Source organism: Metarhizium brunneum, chromosome 6, assembly GCF_013426205.1.
Source record: "Metarhizium brunneum chromosome 6, complete sequence".
Classification (NCBI taxonomy): domain Eukaryota; kingdom Fungi; phylum Ascomycota; class Sordariomycetes; order Hypocreales; family Clavicipitaceae; genus Metarhizium; species Metarhizium brunneum.
The window spans coordinates 2348659-2366066 of NC_089427.1; the positions used below are offsets into that span (position 1 = coordinate 2348659).

Sequence of the window (17408 nt, forward strand, 5' to 3'; positions counted from 1 at the left end):
TTGATCTTCCTCGCATGCCTCGCCAACGTCGGCGAAGGCCGTGTTTTTTACGGAGTAGTATTTGTTCCTGTTTCGTTTGGTTTCTGGCCACCAGATCGGGTTACAACAGAAAATAACTGTCGCAGCAATCGTTTGGAGACTGACTCTTCACAGCGAATTATATATGCCTACAGAGTTATTAGTAGACAGGGGGTTGAAGAAGACAGGCAGGGCCGATCCTCGGTGCTAGTCGTCATATTACGCGCGCGGTCTTGTGCAGCGGTGTACGGAGTACCAAGAACGGAGCACCTGCAGAGAGCAACTGCCGCCCAGTCGTAGTACGAACTACGGAGTCCTACGAGGCGATTTGCTGCATCGCGACTGTGGCACCCCAGACTCCAGAGGTTTGCAAGTGTTTTATTAGGAACGCCACGCTTTATGGCCGTTGTAACCATTGGAGCAAAATAGCCCCAAACTAGCGCTGCTGCCGCCACGGGGTGTGCATGTGAACGTTGTTGCTAGCTTCAAGCCCAGTTGACAAAGCTTGAAAGCATTATGCAATTATCACCGTCCTGTTGGCAACCGGTGCAGGCTCCGTCGATCCCCGTCACTAGCGCAGGAGCACGACGGTTTATCCGGTCGAAATGAAGACGTGTCTGTCGTTCCTTAACCCGTTCCCCTCCGGACGGCTGGCCGGAACCAAGCCAAGGAACAAAATCCAGAACCAGATAGCATGGTGGGGATGTCAGGATGTGGTGGTGAGGCTGACATGTCTGGCCAACGTGCGTTCGTTCGAACTGACAGCCCGCCCAAACGGCGATGGCGTCGGCCCAACTGTTTGGCTGCTTCTCTTTGTGCGGGCTTGCGGGCTTGCAGGCGTTTGGCCAGGGGTGGCACACGCGTAGTCGGGATGTGGTTGGCTTGGTTCAAGTGGTTGCTTGGAGGTTGGAGGTTCGTCCGGGGACAGGCGCACAACCCTGCCCACGCTGCCGCGATGCGTTTGTCCCTTCAAGATCCACCAAGAGTCATCTGGAGGAGGGTCCAATAAAGTGGCTAGCAGCGGGACTGGCGATACTATTGTGCTCCGTACTCCGTAATTGCTTGCATTGTACATACGGAATAGTATTCGGTAGAAGGGCGACAAACCAAGGAGGAGGAAGCGAGGGGGGATACATACTAAGTACTAAGTACCTAGGTACTTATATTAGGTACCTAGGTACTTAAGTACTTATACTTACTTACTTTAAGTAGAAAGGCCACTGGGACGAGCGCGAGCGCGTTCCTTCAACGTTGGTCTGCCGCGCCAACCCATCCACCAGACCTTTGCCATCCACCAGACCTTTGCCATCGTCCTGTTCGCGCCTTCGTCCGTTCGCGCCTTGAAGACTGGGCAATCATATGGACGGTTAAATGCATGTGCATATTCATGTGTGATCGATTGATTTGCACAACCCAAGAGCCGCCGCTTGACAATGGACCCCTGCCCTGTGCAAATTAGTCTCAACCCCTTTTCGGCCAGCGAAGCCAGGAACCAGTCGTTGACGATGCCACCCTCCCGGCCGGGTGCCTGCCGCTAAACCCATTTGGGATCCACGCGCGCTCTCCACTGTACCTCGACATGGGAGTGAAGTGACCCTGCGACTACACTCGGCCACCCTTGCCCTTCTTCCTCGCGCCATCTTTTCCTGTTCTTGGCCCCCCCCCCCCAGTCAACAACGTCTGATGGCTAGTTTGCCCTCACCGTTGATGGTTCCCAATGTCCGCCGCCCTGGACCGTGCCTCTTTCTCTCCCTTTCTCGTTCAATTTGCCGATACTGCTACATCCTTTTTTTTTCCATGGCCAATTTAATGACCCGGTGATAAGACATTACTCCTCGGTCTGGTCACATACGCGAGTCCTAAAATGGCACAATTAGCTTCGCTTCATGGTCATGCCTTGGCGGACCTGGAGCCAGGCCCGTCATCCATCGTGTCAACTTCTGATACAACATCTGCCTCGAAGTTTTCTGACACTCTCCGACACGACGAGCTCTTCTTCTCCTTAAGCCACCACCACCAGCAACCGCCGCCGCCGCAGCCGCAGGAGCAACAAGACGACTCCTTGGACAAGATCTGCCATCAAACGCCTTCTGACCTTGACACTCCTCCTTCTCCTTGTCTACCCATAGGACATAGCGTCACCAGCAGTCTCAGCTCCTTGACTTCCATCGCGACTCCTGTTGCCGGAACTACGTTTCAATCAACCATTGCTCACTTCCCCTCTCCTCCTCTCAGAACCCCAATCAGGCGGAAGCCGTTGTCCTCATCGGCGTCGTCCTTGGCCGCATCATTATCTCTACGCGATTCAGTTATCGCGGCAGTGCCTGCTCCCTTGAACCCTGACCTTCTCCCAAAGCCGGGCCAGAGATTTGCCAGACCACCGTCTGTCGATAGTCCGACGTTTTACGAATATCCGCAGTCAATTCGAACATCGGTGCCCTCTTTCTCGTAAGTTTCGCCCTCCTTTGACCCCTCCTCAACCCTGCTATCTTCTCTCCCGGCCACATTGGTCCACCTTTCGTTTGCCCCATCGAGTCTTGACTTCGTTTCGACTATATGAGCTGGCCACCTATGCCTTCTCAGCATAAGCCTCATTTCTATCTTGTCAAAGACGTGCGGCTGCCTCTGCTAGGCTCACGTAACGGACACGGCAGAGTGCCATGAATCATGCTCGAATTCAATATAGATTTGAACGGTATCTTGTACTGACTGGAATTCAAATCCTAGATCTCCAGTCACTATCTTAGCTTCCGCCCACGCGGGAGCATCCGAGGCCCGCAGCATTCCAGCAGACGAGCTTCGACACAGAGACTCTTCTGATTCATCAGGCGTGCTGTCAGTGTATGACGAATTAGCTTCACAGGGGTCCAATTCGTCTTCACCAGACGAAGACAACGCCTGCAGTTCAACTCCTGAGAACGCCATAGACGATCACAGCATCGACGAAATCGAATCGCTTTACGGCGACCACGCAGACCACACTCCAAGTACTCTCATGTTGGCTCCAAAACCAACGCCCCCGCACCTAAAACTCGATACTATCGAATCGTCAGCTTCCCAAAGTCAATTAGAATCTCGGCGACAATCAGGATCCCCCGAATCGGCCAAGCTAGCTGCATCTTCGCAGTTAAACAAGCCACTACCCAGATCACCTGGTCAAGGATCGCCTTTTGCTTCATTGTTTGGCTGGTCCAACCCGTCGCCGTCGGTGACAGATTTCTCTTCGATTTCTTCGCCACTGTCCCCGAGTAAAAGCGTAAATGCGTCGCATGAAACGTCGAGGAACGCCGGATCAAATTCATCATCTAGTCATTCCAATGGTGCAACATCGAATCCAATCAGCTACTGCGAATCGTACTTATCAACACCACCTCCTGGGACGACCGCGTCGTCTCTTGAAATCGACGAGATGGAGGACGAGCTAAAAGCCATCAGCTCTGAGCTGGCTGCATCTATTCGGCGGGAGATGGACCTTGAGGACCTAGTTGATAGGCTCCAAGAACAAGCCAACAACCCCCAAGCGCCGAGCAAAAGATCCAGCGATTACTTTTCCGATTCGGGCTATAGTTCTGCCAAACTTAGCGAGTACGACCAAAGTAGAGAAGAGATTGAAAAAATCCAAAGAAGATCAGAGCAGGAGAAGGCGACTATTCGTTTGGAATTAAGCAACAAGCTGCAGGATGAAAGGACAAAAAGAAAAGCCCTCGATCAGCAGATCAAGGATCTGTCTGAGAAGGCTTCACAAATGGACCTTGCTCACATGAACAATCTGGATGCCAATGACCGCGTCAAGGATTTAGAAAAGGCCTGCGAAGATTTGAGGCGACGCCTTGCTGAAGAACGGGAGTCCAAGAACAACTTTGAGGACCTACTATCTGGACTGAAAAGTGAATTACAAGACACCTGTAATGAAAGAGACAACCTTCGAGACGAGGTTGTCCCTCAGTTGCGAGCCAGAGTGGAAGGTTTGGAAGCCGAAGCCGCCTCGTATGCTAACCTCACATATGAATCAACAAAGATGCAACATCAACTTCAATCTTTAAAGCAAGAAAACACTTCACTACGAAACTCACTTGGCCCTGACGACATTGCCTTAGCCAGATCAAACTCAGTAGCAACTAGTTCTTTTAAGGCTAGAGGCCCTCCTGCTTTGGGTGGATTGTCGAGGTCGGAGAGCGTTAAGCAGCCTCATTCCGAATCAAGAGAAGCCCTTGCAGAGCGATTGAAAGACGTGGAGGCTCAACGTGACGCCTTACACAATGCCTTGAAGAATCTCCTCGAGAGGCAGGAGTTCCAGAACCGCGAGAATGCCAAGAAAATCAAGATTCTGGAATCAGAGCGCCAACGCTTGTTGCTAGAACCACAAAAAGCTGGATTTGAAAAGGAAATATCTAGTTTGCGCACCGAAATCAATGTCTTGCGACGTCGTGCAGAGGATGCACTGGAGCAAAAGTGGCAGGTTGAGAAGGGCCTTGGCGGTCTGAAGATGGACCTTGATAGAGCCGAGGAAGAGATCGCCTCCCTTCGTTCTTTGCTTGCGGAGAAGGATATTCTGATTCCCCCTTCACTGGCTCGATCAAGTGCTCCCAATGGCACGCCCAGTGTCCCTGTCACCTCAGAATCTCTTCAGAAGGCTTACCAGGACCTGCGAAGCTCCTACTCTGAGTCATTGGAGCATATTAAGAAACTGGAGCTTAGCACAGGTGACGCCGTGTCCGATGAGAAGACCAAGCTTGCTATCGGGCGCCTCGAGCAATCTCTTTCAGCAGCTGTTTCTGAGCGAGATGCCGCCCGACGGCATTTGGATGGCCTTATGAACCAGGTTGAGAGCCTATCAAATAGGGAATCCCGGAATCTTGACAGGGAGAAGGCTCTATCTGACGAGCTTGGGGAGTCGGCTATGCGTGTTGAGCAGCTTGCTTCTCAGGTTCAGCAACAGCTAGCCACCAATGCTGAGTTGCGAAAGCGTCTTGCCGATACTGTAGCCCGAGGCGACTCTGACCGAAAATTGAACTCGGAGCGAATCACCGAACTTCAGGCACGCCTCCACGCTCTCGAGGAGCAGCTTGTCACGGCACAGACCGCCTCTGAGGAGCGTGTGTCTCGACATGAAGAGGAGCTTTCTCAACTTCGTGAGGCTCATAATGAGCAACTTGGCCGCATCCATAGCGGTGCTGGCGTAGGCGTGACTGCGCGCAAGGGTTCACTGCTGAAGTCTGGCGTGGCTAGTATTTTTGGTCGCTCAGGCCAGGCTGTTACTCCTAAGAGCTTTGAGGAAGAAGTAGAAATCAAGACTCTCCGAGCTCGGGTCGCTGAACTAGAGAAGGCTCTCGCGGATGCTGAGAGCGAGATCCAGCAAGTCGTTTCTAAGATGAACGAGGCGCAGATCCAGGCCATGGATCTTCAAGAGGAGCGCGAGACGGCGGCTCGAGAAACGCGCAAGCTGCAGAAGATTCTTGAGGAAGCGAAATTGACACCTCTGAGCGGACGGGCTTAAATTGGTGACCGAGGGGAACGGTCGCCGCGACGTCGCAAAGACCAGGTGAGAAAAGGCTCAAGATGGTTTGGTGCTTGAAACAAACGTGTCATGAATGGAATTAATTGTGCTGCATAAGCGATTGGAGTTTTTTTGTGTTTGCTTTGCTTGCATCCCTACGGAGGTAGGCTCTATCATGGTATGGGAATTGACATGGGCTGTATATCAATAATACTGAAGGCTAGAGGCATAAAAGCCCGGAAAGTTGGGTCAACGTTATATACACAAACGCACACACACATTCGGGTATGGTTATATACAACAGTACTGCGCTCAAAAATGCGGGTGGACGGACACCAAGGGCGGGCGGAATTCTTGGGCTGGCGATGTCATAGCCAGCGGATCAACCATGGCTACTCCCGCCGTTATTATATTTTGGGACTTTATAATGTTTTAGTAGTTAAATCTAACTCTAGTTATGGCGGAACAAAGGAGACAGCAGTGTATTGCTAGCGCTGTGTATTAAAATCAACAAGTTTCACCAGGCAGCTTTTGTTTTTTTATGACTGTGTTACGATATGGCCAGACGGATGGCGCTAAATTGGGTTGATGATATGGATTACTGGGGTTGGAATTTGTCCGGTACTAATTTGGAGTGGGTGCCTGCGATGAATTCAATTCCACCTGCACAACATTCACGCTCCATCTGCACCTCCAAGACGTCGTCACTGATCTTTGCACCAGACAACCGGCGCAGTCACTAGCAAACATGAGAAGCTATTATATTTCGCCTCTGATGCCATAAAACTAACGATGCAACTAGCCAGGATCTTGTTGCCGCTGTGTTGAAGCAAAAAAACTGCATCCGTATTATCGCGGAGTTATCAAACGTACCCCGTCACGAGCCAGGCTCTGACCATGGCGCTTGAACAGCCATCTCTTGACCAGAAAATTGCCTACTTTGATCGATTAAAGGCGTTGCAAGACAATGCAGATGATTTTGACGAACTTGAAGAACAAGACCGCTTGGTACGGGCACGGTTCTTCCACACAAGGACTATCCCACCTAGACCGCAAGTATTTGAAGGCAATGCGGCACGGAAGAATAAATCACCACGGAAGCAAATAGAGAAAATTGAGCGACCGGGCTTATCCAAAGAAACAACTATAAAAGCCACGCCTCAGAATCTCGTGCGCAACCGCCTCACTAGCCTCCTCGACCAAGATGGCACTATAATACCCGACTCAGCTCGTCTGAAGAAGAATAGCGTGACTTCACTTGAACGCTCTGAGACAATAGATTCCCCTTCAACGGGCCCCAAGAAACGGAAACGGGACTCGATCAATCTCCGCCCGGAGCGGGAACAAATCTTCAAGGGCCTGTCGTTCTACTATATACCCAACAATGACATCGCGCCCTTAAGAAGACTGCGCATAAATAAGGCCCGTGAGTACGGGGCTTTGTGGACGCCAGACGTAGAGAGCGCTACGCACGTCATTGTCGACAAGGGAATCCAGTACGAGGACGTGGAAAAGATTGTTTTGGGGCGGAAAGTGAAGTTGGTGAATGAGGAATATCCGATTGATTGTATTCGATTCAGGGCGGTGGTGGATGCGAGGCAGAGGAAGTATGTGGTGCCGGGACAACCAGAGCGAGATGAGGAGAATGGAGAGGAAGCGCAGGTGGCAAGTTCGGAGGAATCGACCCAGTCGTTAAAGATCAAGCCTCAGCATAGGAATTTAAGGAGGTGGGATTTTGTGCCGGTGTTGGGGACGCCTGATGTGGAGGATTCGCAGCGTGTTGGTTCGGGGGATGTTGGGGGGGCTGCTGATGGAGAGAAGGTTGTCCCTAGAAGTAGGGAGGACGAAGACCGGGTTTCTGGCGAGGAATCTGAGAGAAACAATTCGAATGGGAATGATGAGTTGTCGCAGTACATTTTGATGATGCAGGAGTTTAAGGGCCTTCCGCTTGAGAATGACGACGACTACGATAGCCGATCTACGACGGACGGGGCTGAGGCTCATTCACATGCGGAAGAGGATCGAGTGTCATCTGAAGAAGAGCAGCGAACGACTGGGCCGGGCAAGAAACGCGGATTTGGTGGCAAGCACACCCCGTTTGAGGATCGGTTTGCTTGCAATCAGGCTGGAGCTCAGGATGCGTATCAGAACAACCCAAACTCAAGGACGATTGAGGTTCTGCAAAGCATGGCCAACTACTACGATCGAGTGAATGACCATTGGAGGACGACGGGCTACCGGAAGGCGATTACGACTTTGAAGAGGCAAGCGACTAGGATTACTACAGAGGAGGAGGCGTTCCAGCTGCCCCATATTGGGCGAAGAATCGCGCAGAAGATTGAGGAGATTGTCACGACAAACAAACTCCAACGACTGGAATATGCGCAGGACGAACCGATGGATGGCGCTCTCCAGGTATTTCTGCGGATATACGGCGTGGGGAACAAACAGGCGCAGCAGTGGATTTCCCAAGGATATCGAACGCTCGAGGACATCAGGTCAAAGGCCAAGCTCAACCCCAGCCAGCGAGTTGGCGTCGAGCATTACGACGACCTCAACACGAGGATTCCGCGCCGTGAGGTGGAGGCCCTCGGGGCTTTTGTGAGGAGGATGGCGGCGAGAACTGATGCGCAGGCCGAGCTGATTATTGGAGGGAGCTACCGCAGAGGCTCTACCAGCTCCGGCGACATTGATTTCATCGTGACGAAATTAGGCACCGAGTCGGTAGTGCAGCTGCGCCCCTTTCTCGACGAACTGGTTCGTGCGTTGGAAAAGGACGGCTTTCTCACGGCGCGTCTGGCGTCGTTTCACGCCGGCGGAGATGGGAGCAAATGGCACGGGTGCTGCGTCCTCCCCAAGACCAAGGGCATCAATGACAGGGACTACCGGCCGGTCTGGAGACGCATCGATTTCCTGCTCGTGCCGGCGTCGGAGATGGGCGGCGCGCTGATTTACTTTACTGGCAACGACATTTTTAATCGCAGCATGCGGCTGCTAGCGTCCAAGAAGGGGATGCGTCTGAACCAGAGGGGCCTGTACAAAGATGTGATTCGGGGACCTGGCAGGGTGCGCGTCACGGAGGGGGAGCTGGTTGAGGGCAGGGACGAGAGGAAGATATTTGACATTTTGGGCGTCAAGTGGCGAGAACCTCATGAGCGGTGGTGTTGACGGGTTTCGGGCCAAGCAGGATGGATGTAAGTTGTGCAGAAGAACCAGATGCGCCATTTGAGCAAAAGGGGCCGGGGAACTTGCCGTTTTGGATCTATGCTCCGTTATGGTATGTAACGGGTTTATTGCAACGTGATTGACACTTCTGGTCAATCCATGTGCCCGCTGGTATGGAGTCAATACTAGTAGTACTAGTAGTACTAGCTAAAGATGACATGGAAATGACCGTTGACATGTGAAAGATGCAGCTCAGCACAGAGGACGGGGACAGACGGGGACGCCAAACTTTGTGCGTCATCTGCCCCTCAAGCTCAAGCCCGTCCAACCGTGTTGCCCCGTCGCGGGGCGGCCGGCTCCAGACCTGCATGGCCCAGTGCCCCATGACAGCACGGAAACTCCCAGTCACGGCCAACTGGGTCTGGCTGCACAGTGCTAGGCCCCGCCGGTGGCCAGGATTGAAGCAGCTGGCGCTACGCAGCCAACACAAGCCGAAGCCGCATTCCGAGGCTCCAACCAGACAGATGAATATTATCCCGGACATGTCTGTCTGCGTTCTTGCATCCTCTCGAGCTGTCAACCCTTCTGCCAACACCGACCCAAGCGCATTTCCTTCACTATCAGTCAATCCGCATGCCGATGATTTGAACCAGGCAACCTCCCCCTTTGAGCCTCGCCCTCTGCCTGCAAACCAGGCCGCTGCCTCTCGCCGTGCGGCTTTGCGACTGACATCACATACCTACATCCCCACCCTCTGCCGAGGCACAAGATGGCGACGTCGGTCCAAGTTCTCAAGGTACGGGATGCAATGCGCAGTATCGGCGCAGTTTGGAGCTTTTGAAGAGCGAGTTTGAGAATTGTACGCTGACGTTTGGGGCCGCGGCTCTGCTCCCGTGTAGGCCGCCCTGGAGCGCATCGCGCTTGACCCGAGATACCACGACCTGTTGTCGCTCGTCAAGACTGCCCGCAATGGCGCCGTCTACGGAGCAAAGGTCCGGTTTCCACATGCGCTGGTGTAAGTAGACGGATTGATGTGCCTGCAGCCTACAAAATATACGAATCCAGGAATGCTGGGAAGCTAACACGGCGCGTCGTTTAGGATGATCTTCCTCTTCCGATCGGGAACGTACGTCCGCCTGCCCGCCCGCGAACCGTGAATGAAGGCGACATTGGTCCAACTGATATGCTGACACAACGGAACCTTGCTCCGCGGGGAAACACAGATTCCGACAAAAGATTAGTCTCGTGTGGAGGGCTACCAGAAAGCATGCCACCAACCTGGCCCGATTTGCAACCATATACAAGTTGACTGTGCTTGCGCTGAAGCACTGGGGTCCAACGCCCGGAAAGGAGGGTACGTGCCGCGCGCCATCCTGTCGAGCCCGGGATAGAAACCCTTTGCTAGAATTCTAAACTGACATGGCGCCTTAGGCCCCTACGACACATTCATCGCCGGTCTTCTGGGCGGCTACATTGTCTTTGGCCAGCGGTCAAAGCGCAACGGCAAGGTCTCGTCTGTCAGCCAGCAAATCGTCATCTACATCTTTGCTCGTGTCGCGCTGGCGCTGGCACGCATTGCCGTCAAGCCCGGGCACGGATTCCCCGTCGTCTCTAAGGAGCCCCTGCATTCTCAAATCAGCTACTACGCCTGGCCGGCCTTTGCCTCCCTTTCCTGGGCCATGGTCATGTATCTTTTCAAGACGCATCCCGAGGACCTGCAGTCCAGCCTGCGCAGCAGCATGGTGTATATCTACAAGGATTGCGACGAGTGGGATGGACTGCGGACGCTGCTGTGGCATAACAAATGAATAGAGTTGAGATGTATATACACCAATCCGCAAAGAGGATGGTTTTTAGATGGAACTTGTATAAGGGTTTTTGTTTCTGGCTGAGGATTCGTCGTCCATGATGGGAGTGGGAGAGGTTGAGGAGATGGCGTTGTGCAAATGCGTTGAAAGCTACCTTGTTACTGTTGGGGTTTATTTTGTGGCATAGCATGGGTCCCTTCTAAAATTTGCAATACAACTGTGTGCAAAGCACTTGCTGTTGCATCTGACTGTTGCAAGTTGATGTATCTTGGGTTCATGGGCACCATGTCCAGTGTCCATGGCCATGATACGACATAAGTCTAGTAGTTATTGCACAAACATGACCTATTAGGTCAGGCTTGACTTTGCTCCTTCCTCATCTGGGACGAGGCCAAGTATGCCTAGGTTGAGCTTAATCAGAAGTTCCAAGTTTTCTTTATCTTATCCAACCCGCTGTACGGAGTAGACTCTACAAATCTAGTTCTCTAAAGATACATCAGGCCAAAGATTCTCCACGGGCTATAAAAACACCCGTTGACATCAGACTCTGCATGAGAGCAGTGGCATCAGTTGACGCCCACAGCTGTCACTGCCCCGCTAAAGCTCCCCCATAGCTTCCCCACATGCAAACAGCATCGTAAGCACCCCAGCCTTCACGTCGTCTCACCTGTCGGACCTTGCCTCAACAACATATTTGGGTTCCAACGGGGAGAATTCGAATATACGGCCGCACCACCATGGCGCCCAGCACACAGGTCGTCCAGGCTCTGACCCAAGCCGAGTCAGCATCCGGCGAAAAGGGACCCCTTTACGAAGCTCTCCTCGCCGACATCAAGAACCTCTCCTCACGACCCAGCGCCATTGACGACCTCAATGCTACCGCCGACTCCTTCTTCGGCCAGGCCCTCGGCGTGGTAGCCACCCGCTCGGTCCTCAGCGCCTTTGTGGCGACCCTCAAGGCCCTCGAGAACACCGACATTTGGATCCAAGTCGGCACGCGCACCCTTTCCGCGCTCTCGTTACAGCCCTCGTCCTTCTTCGACGCCCAAGCTACCCTCTGCGACCTCGTGGCCACAGCCCACGAGACCAACGAGGACTTTACAGACGCCGCCAAGGTCCTGGCCGAGATCCCGCTCGACAGCTCCCAGCGCAAAGTCACAGACGAGGAAAAGGCCAGGATATGGGTTCGCATTGTCCGGAACTACCTCGAGGAGGACGACCCCACGGCCGCCGAGACGTACATCAACAAACTCAAGAACATCATGCACACCGTGTCCGACCCAGACCTGAACCTGCACTTTAGACTCTCGCAGGCGCGTATCCAAGACGCAAAGAGGGACTTCCTGTCGGCCTCGCAGCGATACCACGAGATTAGCTTCTCGCCCGCCGTCGTAGAGGAAGAGCGCCTGCACACCCTCGGCATGGCCATCAAGTGCGCCATCCTGGCGCCCGCCGGGCCCATGAGGAGCCGCATGCTCGGGAGGCTGTACAAGGACGAGCGGTCCGTGCAGCTGGATCAGTTCGGAATCCTGGAGAAGATGTTCCTGGACCGGCTTCTCTCGCAGGCAGAGGTAGATAAGTTCGCCGAGGCGCTGGAGCCCCACCAGCTGGCCACGACGTCCGACGGGTCGACTGTCCTTGCGAGGGCCGTCGTCGAGCACAACTTGCTCGGCACGTCCAGGCTGTTCAACAACATCCAGTTTGGGGCCCTGGGCTCGCTGCTGGGGCTGGATGCGGACAAGGCCGAGGAGACGGCGGCCCGGATGATTGAGCAGGGACGCCTCGTCGGGCGGATAGACCAGCTGGATGGCATTGTGTGGTTTGAAGGCGGAGAAGCGTCCGGGGAGAAGGGCAGTGGCAGAGCAGAGGTGATTGCGGGCAAGGAGATGCGCAGATGGGATGCCAACGTGGAGAGCCTGGCGGAAGAGGTCGAAAACGTGACCAATTCCCTGCAGAAGGAGTTTCCTGTGAGTTTTTTTCCTTCTTTTACATTCCTTGTCAAAAAGGTACTCCAGCGTTGGTTTCTGGACTAATATTATGAGACAGGACTTTGTGGCAGTAAATCTGGCTGTGTGAATGGATGCATGATCCCGATCCCTTGCGGCATAAAAGTAGCGCACACGTTTTTCAGTCTTTTGCTTTTTTTTTCTTTGGCGTTTTAGGAAAAACCACAGGAAAAGGAGTCCCGGTGAAGAAGTATCTTAGACTTGTCTCATTTCCATTTATCCTATAAACCTAGTTTATAATTGGGCCATTACCACAAATCCTTCTTTCGCACCACCACGTATCCCTCGCTTAGTTTCCCAGGGTTGCCAGTCTCTTCCTCAAACACGGTGCTGTCGTTTGTTCTGGAAGGCCGTTTAGAGCTGTTAGGCGCCGGCGATGGTTTGACACCATTCGTCGAGGAGAGTGCCGCCAAGAAGCCGTCGGCAATGTGTCCGCCCATCCACTCGTAGCCTTGGTCTGTCAGGTGCAGGCCGTCGTCCCAGTACTTTTGCCTATCTTCTGCTGATAGAGAGTGGTACGGCAGTTTGGCATGGAGATCGAAAGCATGGCTATTGGGGGGGCGGGGGGAGACAAGGTCAGCTACCATATTTGGCCCATCGTTGTGACGTGACGCTTATGCGTCTTCCACGCGGGTTTATTCTTTGTTTCCCAAAAGGCCAAGAAAAGGGCATCCTTACTAATTAAACGCCTCGTGGGCCAGAATCGAAGAGTTAATCTCTGATCTATTCTGTATTACCCACGCAGGCTTGGACCGGGATTCGGGGATGGTCAATGCAAGGACCTTGCTGCCTTTTGCGAGGGCTATGTCCCAGTTGGCCTGGAAAGACTTGTACATTTCCTCTGGGGGAACCATGTAAGCCAGATCGCTGTGAAAATGTAAGAACAGGCAAAAACCGCGACTATCAACATGTTGAAAGAGAATGGGGAGGGGCATACTTTGTGCCTCCTAGGATGATTACCCAGTCGTGATGCCGCTTATCACCTATCATGTTATGTTGTGAGTTGGTGCGTCACAGATGAGAGGGTGGCCATTTCAGCTTGTGTGTGCAGCGTTCACGGCCGATACAAGAGAGCTGTTGTTGTTTTGGATGACCGCGCTCTCCCCCCTAGTGGAATTAATTGGCAAGGAGGGGACATGTTTACACTCACATTCTGCTTGTAGTCTCTGGCGAAATGGCTGGAAGGAAGCAACGTCGCCTGGTCTGCCGTTGGTGTAGACGTGAAGCTTGGTGTCTGGCAGGGCTTCCTGGACTTTGGCGGCAAAGGCAATGGAGTATGGATGGGACTCGAGACCCATGGCGTAGTAGCCCGAGGTGAGGGAGTCGCCGAAGCAGAGGACGCTTAGCGTTTTAGGTGACATGATGCCAGCTAGCTAGCCGTGTAGCTGAGTTCTTGGGCATGTGTCGGGTATGAGCTTGGAGTGAGGGCGTTGACGCGACGGGAGGTGATGACCGAGGATCAAGTATGTCTGGTGTTGTGCTGTGCTGCGTTGTGTGTGGGAACCTGAGAGGACCTGTTGATGCTGGTTGGAGGTGAAGCGCATCAGACGCAAGCGGTCGAGCTACAGGTGTCAGTGACAGCGACAGCAACAGCGACGCACTGAGGGCGATGCACGAGCCTCCGCCGTAGATAGGTCCATTCTGAAACTGCACGAAAGGAGCGTATTTTTCTTTGGCGTCCTCTGCCCGCTCGAGAGCTTTGTAAATAATGCAACGTGGCAGCAATATCTACCTCTCTGATGGGATGGAAATAAAGCATATCAATGCATGTGCACATCAAACCAGACTCGGGTACCTCGGGCAGGTGACTTGGTGCTTAATGATTCCGAGTGCTAAACACTATCAACAGATGCGGCTGCCCCACTAACATGCCTGGCACCAGCTATTGACCCCTCCTCCCACGGCACGTACAGCGCTGACACGGACTTACTCGGCCCCTAACTTGACGACTGCCGCTCCCGGATTGCCCCGCGCACCCGACAACCCCCCTCCACTGCGGCCTGTTTCGACCCTAGTACCCACCAAAACTACGCCATCGCGATACATGCACTATCAAATTCCTGGTTACCCCGCCAAAACTTTTTTTTTCTTTCTCTTCTCATTGCGACCGCCACCGATCGGCTCTGCAATCCTCGAGAAGAAGAGACTTGCAATTGGTCTCATTCCTCCTTTTCCTCTCTTTTCGTCCCCCTTCCTCACAAAGGTTGGCGTGATTCACCATGTCTGCAAACCAAAAGATTGCCATTCTCTCCGTCTACGACAAGACGGGGTTGTTGGATCTGGCCAAGGGCCTCATCCAACAGAATGTCAGAATTCTCGCCTCGGGAGGAACTTCTCGCATGATCCGAGAGGCCGGCCTTGCCGTCGAGTATGAATTTCCCTCCCCTTCCCATGCCCAGAGCCCAAGTATACACACGCGCCGCCATTGCACCGGACAGAAAAAGGAAAAGAAGAAGAAGGAGAGAAATGAACCGTTGGCTAAAATAAAACAGGGATGTCAGCGCCATCACCAAGGCTCCCGAGATGCTCGGTGGTCGTGTCAAGACTCTGCACCCCGCTGTCCACGGCGGCATCCTTGCCCGCAACCTGGAGTCGGACGAGAAGGACTTGGCCGAGCAGGGCATCGCCAAGGTCGACTATGTCGTGTGCAACCTGTACCCCTTCAAGGACACCGTTGCCAAGGTCAACGTCAGCATCCCCGAGGCTGTCGAGGAGATTGACATTGGAGGCGTGACCCTCATCCGGGCCGCGGCCAAGAACCATAGCCGCGTCACCATCCTCAGCGACCCCCGGGACTACCCTGGCTTCCTCGAGGAGCTCGAGAAGGGCGACATCACCGAAGCGAGCCGAAACCGATATGCCCTCAAGGCCTTTGAGCACACGGCCGATTACGACACTGCCATCTCTGGCTTCTTCCGCAAGGAGTACGCCGGTCAGGGCGAGCAATACATGGCTCTCCGATACGGCGCCAACCCTCACCAGAAGCCTGCTGCCGCTTACACCGTCTCCGACAAACTTCCGTTCAAAGTCCTCTGCGGCTCCCCCGGCTACATCAACCTTCTAGATTCTCTGAATGCCTGGCCTCTAGTCAAGGAACTCAAGCAGGCGCTTGGAAAACCCGCAGCCGCCAGCTTCAAGCATGTTTCCCCCGCTGGTGCCGCCATTGGCCTTCCCCTGACCGCAGAGGAGCGCAAGGTGTACTTCGTCAACGATATCGAGGGTATTGAGAGCTCTGCCCTCGCCCAGGCCTACGCTCGCGCCCGTGGTGCCGATCGCATGAGCAGCTTCGGCGACGTCATTGCCCTCAGTGACATTGTCGACGTCCCCACCGCAAGCATCATCTCCAAGGAAGTCTCCGACGGCGTCATCGCCCCCGGCTATGAGGATGCCGCCCTCGAGATCCTCAAGAAGAAGAAGGGCGGCAAGTACCTCGTTCTCCAGATCGACCCCGACTACAACCCTTCTCCCACCGAGACCCGAACTGTCTACGGCGTCACCCTCCAGCAGCACCGAAACGACGTCGAAATCTCCCCCAAGTCCTTCGACACCATCATCACCCCCAAGGATGCCGGCGCCCTCCCCGAAAACGCCGCCCGCGACCTGACCGTCGCCACCATCACCCTCAAGTACACACAGAGCAACTCGGTTTGCTACGCCTACAACGGCCAGGTCATTGGCCTCGGCGCGGGCCAGCAGTCCCGCATCCACTGCACCCGTCTTGCCGGCGACAAGGCCGACAACTGGTGGATGCGCTTCCACGAGCGTGTCCTCAACATCAAGTGGAAGAAGGGCACCAAACGGCCCGACAAGAGCAACGCCATCGACCTTCTCGTTAGTGGCGAGCTCCCCAAGTCTGGTGCCGAGCGCGAGGCTTTCGAGGCCATTTTCGAAAAGGTTCCTCCTGCCTTCACCGACGAGGAGAGAGAAGCTTGGATGAAGCAACTCAAGAATGTTTGCGTCTCCAGCGACGCTTTCGTACGTTGCACCCCCTTTCTTCCGAACCCCGGATCACGCCCCTGTTACAACTCTTTTTCAAGCATTGACTAACACGTATTAGTTCCCCTTTATCGACAACGTCTTCCGCACCTCCCGCTCAGGAGTCAATTACATCGCCGCTCCAAGCGGCAGCCAAAACGACAATGCCGTCTTTGAAACCGCCGAAAAACTAGGCATCACTTTTGTCCAACAAAACATTCGTCTCTTCCACCACTAAAGAGCACAAAAGAAAAGTTCAAATACCAACTTGATTTTTGTTTTGTAGGAGCCGGCGGGAAAAGAAAAAGACAAACATGGGAGGGCATCTCAAAAATTGGGAGAAATCGGTGGGCATGAACTGGGATTGGGGCTTTCTCTTTTCGAATATCCGCAATCTTTCAACTCCAGTTGGGTTTTAATTTTTTTCCCCATCCTGTATATATCCTCGGGTGTTTGGAGTTGTTAATGCTCGCCTCAACGTGATGCTCTAGCATATTCCTCGAAGAATTAATACCTTGGACTCTGTATCCCAGTGTGTGTAGCTGCTTATCAAGCAAGGTACCAAGGCTATAGCAAAGCTGAGGCCTTTGAAAAGCATAAAAAAGGGCGAAAATATTCATGAACACCCGATGAAAGACTGGCCGGCAGGCAGATGAGTCGCCAAGTCGCCATCGGTGCTGTAGGCAGGCAACCACCCGCCCCTCTCAAACTGATGACCAGTTACTTGCCGTTCTTTTGATACAGTAAACGCCTTGATTGCTTGATGTAAATGCCAAGTTTCAGGACTTTGGGCTTGGCTAGTATCGTCACTAATTTACACATTATATTTGCAATTTAGTCGGGATTAGTAGTTGGAGTTGTCTATTAGCCTCGTAATCAGGTGCTTTCCTCGTCACACTTTCTTTTTCAACACTAACTACAGCTATTAAAAGTTAATGC

At 53.4% G+C, this 17408-nt stretch overlaps 6 protein-coding genes across 6 annotated transcripts; 5 read left to right on the plus strand and 1 right to left on the minus strand.

The window, feature by feature from the left end:
- Positions 1 to 1882: 1882 nt before the first annotated feature.
- Positions 1883 to 5515, plus strand: G6M90_00g100530 (uncharacterized protein; the record flags this gene model as incomplete). Its single annotated transcript, XM_014690809.1, has 2 exons — positions 1883 to 2466; positions 2746 to 5515. 2 exons carry the CDS (start codon positions 1883 to 1885, stop codon positions 5513 to 5515), a joined length of 3354 nt encoding a protein of 1117 aa, XP_014546295.1.
- Positions 5516 to 6412: 897 nt separating this feature from the next.
- Positions 6413 to 8683, plus strand: Poll (DNA polymerase lambda; the record flags this gene model as incomplete). The annotated part of the gene is made up of 1 exon (XM_014690808.1): positions 6413 to 8683. One exon carries the CDS (start codon positions 6413 to 6415, stop codon positions 8681 to 8683), a length of 2271 nt encoding a protein of 756 aa, XP_014546294.1.
- Positions 8684 to 9449: 766 nt separating this feature from the next.
- Pxmp4 (Peroxisomal membrane protein 4) lies at positions 9450 to 10488 on the plus strand (the record flags this gene model as incomplete). Its single annotated transcript, XM_066131578.1, has 5 exons — positions 9450 to 9476; positions 9580 to 9695; positions 9780 to 9806; positions 9904 to 10034; positions 10112 to 10488. The coding sequence occupies 5 exons, from the start codon at positions 9450 to 9452 to the stop codon at positions 10486 to 10488; spliced, it is 678 nt and encodes a 225-aa protein (XP_065987579.1).
- Positions 10489 to 11225: 737 nt separating this feature from the next.
- csn-4 (COP9 signalosome complex subunit 4) lies at positions 11226 to 12564 on the plus strand (the record flags this gene model as incomplete). The annotated part of the gene is made up of 2 exons (XM_014690806.1): positions 11226 to 12455; positions 12535 to 12564. 2 exons carry the CDS (start codon positions 11226 to 11228, stop codon positions 12562 to 12564), a joined length of 1260 nt encoding a protein of 419 aa, XP_014546292.1.
- A 178-nt stretch (positions 12565 to 12742) lies between these two features.
- On the minus strand, positions 12743 to 13855 carry G6M90_00g100570 (uncharacterized protein; the record flags this gene model as incomplete). Its single annotated transcript, XM_066131579.1, has 4 exons — positions 12743 to 13043; positions 13236 to 13361; positions 13432 to 13477; positions 13645 to 13855. The coding sequence occupies 4 exons, from the start codon at positions 13853 to 13855 to the stop codon at positions 12743 to 12745; spliced, it is 684 nt and encodes a 227-aa protein (XP_065987591.1).
- Positions 13856 to 14713: 858 nt separating this feature from the next.
- ADE17 (Bifunctional purine biosynthesis protein ADE17) lies at positions 14714 to 16707 on the plus strand (the record flags this gene model as incomplete). Its single annotated transcript, XM_014690804.1, has 3 exons — positions 14714 to 14862; positions 14987 to 16469; positions 16552 to 16707. The coding sequence occupies 3 exons, from the start codon at positions 14714 to 14716 to the stop codon at positions 16705 to 16707; spliced, it is 1788 nt and encodes a 595-aa protein (XP_014546290.1).
- Between the last annotated feature and the right edge of the window lie 701 nt (positions 16708 to 17408).